At 39.0% G+C, this 10,285-nt stretch overlaps 2 protein-coding genes across 12 annotated transcripts in view; both read left to right on the top strand.

Moving 5' to 3' along the window:
* The window catches only part of Pde1c (Phosphodiesterase 1c), a 101,680-nt gene extending 96,682 nt beyond the window's left edge, over positions 1-4,998 (top strand). For 8 of the 10 annotated variants that reach the window (XM_086831224.1, XM_086831217.1, XM_086831223.1 and 5 more), the window contains 2 exons: positions 230-1,307; positions 2,312-4,998. In XM_086831224.1, coding sequence (XP_086687350.1) covers positions 230-1,307; positions 2,312-2,523 — 1,290 coding nt within the window. In that variant the 3' untranslated portion in view covers positions 2,524-4,998. Of the gene's footprint in view, positions 1-229; positions 1,308-1,731; positions 1,957-2,311 lie in introns of those variants that run through there. The other 2 variants (XM_086831225.1, XM_086831218.1) reach the window with 2 other exon arrangements.
* Positions 4,999-5,446: 448 nt separating this feature from the next.
* CycY (cyclin Y) lies at positions 5,447-9,501 on the top strand. 2 transcript variants are annotated; one of them, XM_020952334.2, is made up of 3 exons: positions 5,447-5,512; positions 6,963-8,052; positions 8,124-9,501. In XM_020952334.2, the coding sequence occupies exons 2-3, from the start codon at positions 7,230-7,232 to the stop codon at positions 8,504-8,506; spliced, it is 1,206 nt and encodes a 401-aa protein (XP_020807993.2). In that variant the 5' UTR covers positions 5,447-5,512; positions 6,963-7,229; the 3' UTR covers positions 8,507-9,501. The 2 variants fall into 2 exon arrangements, with proteins under 2 accessions (XP_020807993.2, XP_020807994.2); XM_020952335.2 differs by having other exon boundaries at positions 5,480-5,606.
* The last annotated feature ends 784 nt before the right edge of the window (positions 9,502-10,285 follow it).

Raw genomic sequence — 10,285 nt, 5'->3', positions numbered from 1 at the left:
ATATCTGTGTGTGTATATATGTTGTGATTGGAAATGACTGCGTTTGAAACTTCTGATTAAAATTATTATACCCTGCAAATATAGAATTCAAATGATCTCAAATTAAAGTTCCAGCTTTCGTTATAATTAAACATATTTAAGAATTATATCTTAATATTATAATTTAATTATAAATTTAATATCTCATATATATATTAATATAACCTTAACACTTACCCATCCCTCACAGAACCTCGACGACTGGACATTCGATGTGTTTGCTCTGACGGAGGCTGCCAGCGGACAGGTGGTCAAATACGTGGCCTATGAGCTATTCAATCGCTACGGATCGATCCACAAATTCAAGATTGCGCCGGGAACACTGGAGGCGTTCCTATATCGCGTGGAGGAGGGCTACTGCCGGTATCGGAATCCGTACCACAACAATCTCCATGCGGTGGATGTGATGCAGACGATCCACTATTGTTTGTGCAACACCGGCCTGATGAACTGGCTGACGGACCTCGAGATCTTTGCCTCGCTGCTGGCGGCCCTGCTCCACGATTATGAGCACACGGGCACCACCAATAACTTCCACGTAATGTCCGGATCGGAAACGGCGTTGCTGTACAACGATCGGGCCGTGTTGGAGAATCATCATGCCAGCGCCAGTTTCCGGTTGCTGCGCGAGGATGAGTACAACATCCTGTCGCATTTGTCGCGCGAGGAGTTCCGTGAACTGCGAAGCCTCGTCATCGAAATGGTACTCGGCACCGACATGACCAATCACTTCCAGCAGATGAAGGCCATGAGGCAGTTGCTCACGATCCAGGAGGCGACGATCGATAAGCAAAAAGTGTTGTCCCTGGTGCTTCACTGCTGTGATATCTCGCATCCAGCGAAGCAGTGGGGTGTCCATCAACGCTGGACAATGCTCCTGCTGGAGGAGTTCTTCCGGCAGGGCGATCTTGAGAAGGAACTGGGTCTGCCCTTCAGTCCGCTCTGTGACCGCAATAACACTCTGGTGGCCGAGTCGCAAATATGTTTCATCGATTTCATCGTGGAGCCCAGCATGGGTGTTATGTCCGACATGCTGGAGTACATCCTGGCCCCCATCGCTCCCATGAGTAAGGGCAAGCCACCGACCCTGGTCGAGCACGAGGCATCTCCTTTGGCTGCAACCTCCGCCACCGAAGTCAAGTCCGGCACCGAGTTCTTGGTTCGCAAGAGCGTCATGGTTTCCAATCCACCCAAGTTCTCCATACACAAGCCATGGCTCTCCTGTTTGGTGGAGAACAAGAAGATCTGGAAGGAGCAGGCTGTCAAAGGTGAGTGATTACAATATTCATAAAAATATGTATTTATTTTTGTCGGTTAATTATCTTTTAAATATTGATCAGAGCTGACCATACAGGGTCTAAATAGTTTCTGTTTCCGGAACGCAGTATGGGCAGCTCTGTCTTTCCATAAACTTGTTGTATTAACTCAGTTTAAATTAAATATAGTTGATTGAATATTAAAATTATTAAGATATATTAAACTAATTTCAGCTTGATTGTTATAATAGAATTAAATGCTAACCAGCTTTTCTGTAGTGAAAATGCTCCTTTAATTATCATATTAATTGCCTGCTGACTTGGCCACATTTTTGTAGTCATATTAACAGCGCTAATTGAGTTTGACCTGTCCTTCGCTTTGATCTTTGTCCTGGCTACAGGCGTTTATTATTCATGCATAAACCTTCTTACGCAGAGCTCTTGGAGAGGCGCACGAAAAGTCATTAGAAGATTCAAGGACAGGACATAAATCCCATTTAAAAGTAAAGAATTGAAAAGCTGACTGCTGTGGAGATATGAAAATGATATATTGTAAACGTAAATAATATTAAATTAATTAATATTAAAAGTAGGACAATTAAAATAAAACTATAATTAATAGTAAATGAAAGCAGGCTAAACTGCTTTATATAAAGAAAAAGATGAAGAATTATTGTTTCAAAAAGTTTTTTTTTGAAAGTGAATACCAAGAACATGTTTGAAATATTTTAGACTGTTCCCAACAATTAGCTAAAAGAAATGGGTTATTCAGCATCTTAAGGATAAATTGATGCTGTTTTCTAAGCGATTTAATATTTAATAAAATATTTCTGGAGTCCTGCCAATTAATTAATGATATAAATCAAAAGCATATGAAATTACCCTAGCTTTCCAATTTTAAATGTTTTTTTAAACCTAAAACCACTTTGTAAGTGTTTCAGTATTAACTTTATTTTAAACTCCATGTATGTTTAATTAGTTAATACAATTCTGAAATATATATTTCCATGTTACAGATGCCGAGGCCCGTGCACTGGCCACTGCAGCGGAAGAGGCAGCAGCCGCAGCAACAGCGGCAGCGGAAGAGGGAGAGAACAAGCATGTCGCGGCGGAAACGGAAGCGGGCGGAAGTGGCGGTGGCGATGGCGACCAAACCGAGTCGGCGGCAGCAGCCGCAACGGATCCGGCAGGTGTCGCTGGCGCTGGCGAAGCGGCTGCTGCCACTTAAATTATGGAAAATTAAGAGAAAGCACATACACACACACACAAAAATGGACTTGGGAACGAAAACGGATTAGTACAGACGGAGAAAAGGCAAATAGGCAAAAATGAATAATGTTTACTAAGCTTAGAAGCAGCATAGAACTCTTAATTAGTAACAAACCGCTTCAGATGCGCTCTCTATGTGAATTGTGGTAGTTTTAGACTTACATCATCTACATATATAGGCATTAATATCGATATATGTGTATGTACAAATACTGTATACTTTGTTGTTGCAAGCGATAAATAAGCACAAAAGTTGAAAAAAAGCAAAAAGATGCAAACAAAAAGAAACGAGTAATGTTCCAATTTGCATACATAGTTTGTAAATAGCAAAAGGAGTTGAATTTGTTGTGAATTTGTTGGTTCGTTTCGAGCATTTATACTTAGACTTCAGTTCGTACATATAATATCATTGTGTCTTTTGTTAGTTTTTAGTGAAATGTGGAATTTATTATATATGATTTCTATAAGTTCAATGTATTTAACTTTCTTTTCCGATTAAATACACATATTTTTGTATTTCCCTATCTCTTATTAGTTTTGATTGCGTGTTTTGCATTTACGAAGGATTCAAATTGCTCAATTTTAGGTTTTTTTGGGGTTCTGGGTAGATCTTAAGTACCTAAAACTAACAGAAAATTAAACCAAAAAATACCTGACAAACCTAGCTGTACGACTTGTATATATATAATCTTTCTCTCTCTCTCTATCCAGTAACCACTAACAGACTTTCCTTCAAGCCGAGACAAAGGATTTCGTAACTTTTCCACTCTACAAATGCACATAGCTACCTAACCTATACGAAAGGATATTTAATATGAATATTGTTAAGGATATAATAGTCACGTTTCTACAACAAAACATATATGTTTATTTTTATACGTGGTGAGGCGAATGACAAAAGTTGGACAGAGTGAAAGTGGGTGTGGCTTGAGTCGCAGCGGATTTTTTATTTCCTTTCGTTCGGATGTTTTTTCTTTACTTTAACCAACTTGAAATGTTTTCAAACGTTTTTCAAAATGTCTGATAGCGGGACCATTCTTTTAAGATTTACCACTGCTCTTTACCAGCGTTTGTGGGAAAGGAAAAAACTAAATAAACACTGAGGGGAGAAAAACCCCGGACGGACAGATGGCGTCAAAGGGCAGTGGTAAAGGTGCTTAGCAGTAAGGTACCAAATTATCAGCTGAAATTGGGATCATAGCTTTATTAAGGTAGTCAATAAATGTACGAACAAGTGGTAAACCGAACATATGCCGATGATGTGTATAGCGGAAGCAGGTCTACTTACTTAGTAGCCACCAAAAACTAATAACTAATTAAAAACTAAAACAAACAAAAATTAAACACAAGAGAAAAAAAAAACATAAAACTACACAGCAGATTAATGTAATCCTAACCACTAAATGATAAATATAGCGCCCAGAATATCTAAATATAACTATGTAATTACGAGCATTGTATGTTATTGTATATCAAAACTTGAACGCTCAAAGCGATGCGCATATATATCGTATATATATAGCATACCTCTATCTCTCTCATATAAATCTGTACAAAGTCCTGATTAAATAGGGTTACAACTCGGTTCGAGGCAAGCAACCAAAACAAACAAAAAACAAACATGCAAAAAAAATTGTTATTTATCTCTGTTGAAAAATCGAAATGCTAACTACGGACAAAACTAATCGAACGCGTGCATATTGGATGATATATATGAGGTTTACAATTGAATGTTATTAGCAAAATGTAGCCTAGTAGTAACATAAACTCACATAAAATAATATAAACGACATACCTATATAATTCCAGCCACATTCCCGAAAAGAAACTCCTTTCCCCTAGCCGAAGGATCAATATATATATGTGGCATACACACATGCATAAAAATAAATAAACTACAAGTAAATAAGTTGAAAGCAATCATTACGTTTAAACTAATCTACACTATTTAAATATAAAGAACCCATTTAACAAATATACATTTTGTGTAAAATACACACAGAATGCAAATAATGTAGAACCGAGCACACTAATTAAAGGTAACAAAATAAAAATAATAATAATAACACCCGATATCCCAAAACCAACTCCGAAATCTGTAAATAACTTTATTTCATCTGTTCATTTTATTGCCCAGAGTTATTATCATATATCGATTATAAGCCAACTTGTGTACTTTACGAGTTCTCGCAAAAACAAAAGAACAAAAACAAAAACCAAGGCCTATACTAATGAAGTGTTTTTAATTTTCCTATGTTAAACTCAACACTTAATATGCATTAACTACTAACGGGGCTGGTAAACAACAACAAAATATTTGAGATAAAACAAGAAATATGGCTGAGATGTATGCTTATTACGAAATACTTTCAAGTAAATTATAATAAACACCATATGACTTTTAATATACTAATAAAAATTCTTATTAAACCTACTAGAATGAGTTTTAAGTAAGAAATGGAAAATAAGAGGTATGTACTCATTTAATTGGTTTTAAGGTATATGGACTATTTATCACAGTTGCGCCCTCTCAGTTTGAATTTGAAAACGCGCTCAATTTTCCTCATATTTTTATATTGACGTTGCCAGATGTTGGAGAGAATATCGTAGTGATGCCACCTTTTAATAATGGGGCTTATTAATTTCTCATACCTTTTATAACAGCTTATAATAATATAATAATAATATATATATTTCTATAAATAATAAATATTCTCTGGTATCACAAGATTCTACCATTTTTGAAAACGCAAATACCAAAATAGATAAAACAGCATTTATACATTTTTAACATTTAACTTCCCAAAGCATAGTTTCCCACCTAGCACTTACCCTATTTCTGCACCTTGTTTTAGCTCTAGATTCGATATAAAATACATATCGCACTTTGTGAAATCATCAATGGTATCGATAGCGCACAATCGAAGTTATTGCAGCTCTAGTTGCAGGTAATTAAACTAAAAAGCGGAAGAAAAACAATTAAAATGTGTGAAAAGTGGCGAATTAAGTGACGAACCAGTTCATGACCATCACCAGACCCGGGTACTGACTACCGCTAATCTCCGGAACAACGAATCTCTGATCCGCTTTGCGGTCGTGGGTGTTTGCTCCGTTCCGGGCAGAGCGCCGAGCAGTGCTGCCGACGCCGACAGCGGCGCCAGCGCTACCATTCATTCACCGTGATTAATGTGCGGGGGAGGCGGCGGGAGCACCGTTTGACAGTGATACCCTAATCTGGAACTGGGCCATCGGTTTCTGGTGACGATTCAGTCAGTCACCCGTCCCCCGGCAACCCCCAATAACGACGAAGAAAACCCAGTGTCACAAGCCTTGCCGCAGCCCCGCCCCTCCCGAAAAAAAACCAAAGGGGAGCAGCAGTGGGGCGAGGAAAAGAAACATAAAATAAAAAAAAAATATAAAACAAAGGCCTCGCCAAATTAGGCAACTTGCAGGCGAGTGTCGTGCCTGGGGTTAATTAATTTTTTTGCACAACCGCCTAACAATCTGGCCCCGGCCTCTAAGCCGGAACTATTCCGCCTATAAACGGAGCAAATAAACGGAGTCGGTGGCCGAGATACATAGATAGTCAAATAAGGGAAAGACAAATTCCCAAAGCGAAAGCCGAATTATTAAATACCCTAATAAGAAGCAAGCAGTAATGCTTAATACTGTCACTGGAACCTTGTCAGTCACATGCATCATGTCATGTGACATGTCTTAAGATCAGATAATATAGTTTTAAACATTCGGAGCTATAAATGATAATATATAGCTGGATAATAATATATATAACAAATATTAATAACTCCAAAGCTCTTGAAAGCGAACTAACTATGTTCATTTTCATAGAATTTTCCTATTTTTCAGTATCATTATCTTAATAAAAGCTATTTTATGCTTTAATTTATTAAAAAACATTAATTTATAATATTAAAATCCAGGTAGAAAAATAATATATCATTATTAAACATTCTTAGAATCTATTTTAGAAAGCAAATTGTTAGTTTGTTAGGCCTTTATTATCTTAAAATTTTTCTTTACCACTTTAATATTAATATCTTATAGCTTCCGTAGTATATCTTATAATAGACTGCACATGCTTAAAGAGATAAAAAGTATTACAAATTAACAATAATTAAAAAGCCAAGTTCCTGCGATAAGAAGGGACTGAGTCACTATTCAAAATGATATCTATAACCTATAAATCCCTTTATCAGGACAGTTAATCTACACTTTTCTTCTTTGTTCCAAACTGCTTCTTAAAATCCAACTACCCTTTATGAAGCTCAACAAATTGAATAATAATAATGGTCTAATGGGATGAGTAAAGCAGAGATTTGCCAGATAAGATCGAATAGAATCCGCCGCTAATCGCCGTTATCTCTATATTCTTTGTAGTGAAACTTGCGCTCGCTCGGCAGCGGTAATTGTGGAGCGATAGGAACGCACTACAGCGCCAGCGCCATGCCCATAGACATAGACGACCCACGACGACCAAGTGCCAAAAGCGAGAATCGAGCGTGAGCGACTGTGCCAGGAGCCAGGAAGAGGATCCGGCTACGGGTTCGGAGTCCATTCCGCTAGTCAAGAAAGCAAAAGCCAACCCAAGTTGCATTTAGTTTTGAGCCTCCCACAACCAGACCCCCGTTCAGTCACACCAACAAAATGGGCAACAAGAACTCGTGCTGTGCGTACTCCAGTCCGCAGTCGGACCGCAAGTCCAAGGACATGCCGCCAGTGTTCGAGGAGCGTCACCAGCTAAGTCATCCACCGCACACGTCGCAACATCATCAAACAGAAGGCCATCACGGCTCCATGGCAGCAGTTCACCTGCATCATCATCATGGACATCACCAACAGTCGAATCAGCAGGGTGGCGGCAGTGGCGACAACTTCGAGAACCAGGCGAATCTGCAGCACATCTCGGAGCGTGAGGCGTTGGAGGGAGAGGAAGATCCATCGGTGGATCCCACGGCGGCCACCATGTTCCTGGAGCGATCCAAAGTGGAAAATGGCGGTATGACGCGTAAGCGTTCGCAGCAGCAGATTGCCCAACATGCGGGAAGTGGCGGTGGTGGCAGCACTCCCGGTGGCAACAGTTCCGGCGGTGGTGGCGGCGGCGGCATGAAGAAAAGCTCTTCCTGCTCAACCATCTATCTGGATGACAGCACTGTCTCGCAACCGAATCTAAAGAATACGGTCAAGTGCGTATCGCTGGCCATTTACTATCACATCAAGAACCGACAGTCTGACCGGCGGCTGGACATCTTCGATGAGAAACTGCATCCGCTCACCCATGATCCGGTGCCGGAGAACTATGACACGCACAATCCAGAGCACCGCCAGATCTACAAGTTCGTGCGCACGCTCTTCAATGCCGCCCAGCTGACGGCGGAGTGTGCGATCATCACGCTAGTCTACCTGGAACGGCTACTCACCTACGCTGAGCTGGATGTGGGACCCTGCAACTGGAAGCGCATGGTGTTGGGTAAGTGCAGGGGCTAGTTTAATGGTGTTCCCTTTTTGTATTCTTTCTTTTTTAATCTTTCCTTCCCGCAGGTGCCATTCTGCTCGCCTCAAAAGTGTGGGATGATCAAGCCGTTTGGAACGTTGACTACTGCCAGATACTCAAGGATATCACCGTGGAGGACATGAACGAGCTGGAGCGCCAGTTTCTCGAGCTGCTGCAGTTCAACATCAACGTGCCGTCTTCGGTGTATGCCAAATACTACTTCGACTTGCGGACGCTGGCCGAGGCCAATGAGCTCAATTTCCCCACAGAGCCGCTGTCCAAGGAGCGGGCCCAGAAGCTGGAGGCCATGTCGCGGGTGATGCAGGACAAGGTCACCGCCGAGGCGCTCAAGAACGGGATCAAGAAGTGGTCCTCCATGGACAACATCAGTCAGGGCGGGCCGCGACGCAGCGTGGCCATACTATCGTGATTTATATTAGCCTACTAAAGCTAAAGCAGCAGCAAGAAAAACGAGTCAAGAAAAATCCATATTCTGTAGTCCGTAGAGTGAGTCCGATCGACCGTAACTTGTGAGCACTTCGTCAAGCTCTTGCCCACTTCCCTACCTACCCTCCTCATTTCATTAAAGTACACTTTTTGCGAGAAAGTTTTTTAGCCAGCGCACTGGGACGAAGAAATCCAAGCCTCACATTATTAAGTGCATAAAAGCACACTCTTATATATACAAAAAAAAAACACACACATACAGATGAAAGCGTTTTAACCACACACACAAGTCTCGAATTAAGGACCACTTTTTACATATACATGATGAAGGATGTATATTCTTGTAAGCGAAACTACCGATATGCAGTCAAGGATTTGGATGAGGATTTTAACAGAGATACAACAGATACTACGGAAATGCAACGCGTAACCAATTGCCAAACAACAAAAAAAAATCACACAATTAGTAGGAAATTGTTTGTAAAAAAAAAAAACAGAAAAGATAAAGCTTAAATATTCTAATTGACTTTCTAATCAATTTAATCTCGAAGAAATCTTCACTTAGCGTCCGCGCCCAGAACAGAACATTTCCCTGTACATTTGTTACGAATTTAATTTGTTTTCGCTCCATTTTCTTAATATATGATTTCGTCGTGTGATTCTTAGAGTTAGCTTTATACGATGAGCGATATATACATATATATTATATATAATTTTAGCTTCCCCCCGACATCGGGCTTTATAGGCAGAAAAAAAGGGGGCGCGGCAAAACTGATTTGTTTTTTGGTTCTTAGCATTAGAAAACAAAACAAATGTGGATGAGCAGGAGAAGTATGAAAGAGCACAGCGCAATATTAACCCAAAAGATTTGTGAGTAAATTAATGTACTAGACATATAAGGATACGAATTATATGCAAAATGTATTTTATTTTGTAATTTATTTTACGATAAAGCTAAATAAAAGCAAATCAAAGAGAGTCATGTTGTGCATTTTTGGATTTATTGATCAATATACATATCTTGGTCTCCAAAGCTAATTGTCCTTTTTTGGATTTGGGTGAGGTTTGTAACGCAGTGAAGGAGACATTTCCGACCCTATAAAGTTAATCAGCATCAACAGGCAAGTCGATTTAGCCATTCCCGTCTGTCGGTTTCTAGGCAATCTAGTCTCTTAGTTTTTAAGCCGTCTGAATGGAACAATGCATTTAGTCTTCTATTAACTCTAACTCGTATATATGTCGGAACAGGACGGATCGGATGACTTTATCATATAGCTGCCATAGAACTGTTTGAGAAATTAATATAGCAAAAATTAAAAGTTGTAATATACGAATTTTGTATTTTTTGTAGAATATCGTTTTAATTTTATGAAAATCGGAAAACAATATTATATAGCTGTCATATAATTATTTTCTGGAGGTAATGTACAACAATTAGAATTTAGCTGTTTTTCAAACACATATTAACATTTTTTGTAATATACGAAAATTGTGTTTTTTTGTGAATATCGGTTTTAATTTTATGAAAATCGGAAAACAATATTATATAGCTGCCATATAATTATTTTGGGGAGTTAATATAGCAAAAATTAGAATTACGTTGTTTTTTAAACATATTTTTACATTTTTTGTAATATACGAAATTTGTGTTTTTTTTAGAATATCGGTTTAAATTTTATGAAAATCGGAAAACAATATTATATAGCTGCCATATAATTATTTTGGGGAGTTAATATAGCAAAAATTAGAATTTCGCTGTTTT

Source organism: Drosophila serrata, unplaced genomic scaffold (genome assembly GCF_035046125.1).
Source record: "Drosophila serrata isolate PLE 108 unplaced genomic scaffold, ASM3504612v1 contig_240, whole genome shotgun sequence".
Classification (NCBI taxonomy): Eukaryota; Metazoa; Arthropoda; class Insecta; order Diptera; family Drosophilidae; genus Drosophila; species Drosophila serrata.
This window is presented reverse-complemented; position numbering and strand designations above follow the sequence as displayed.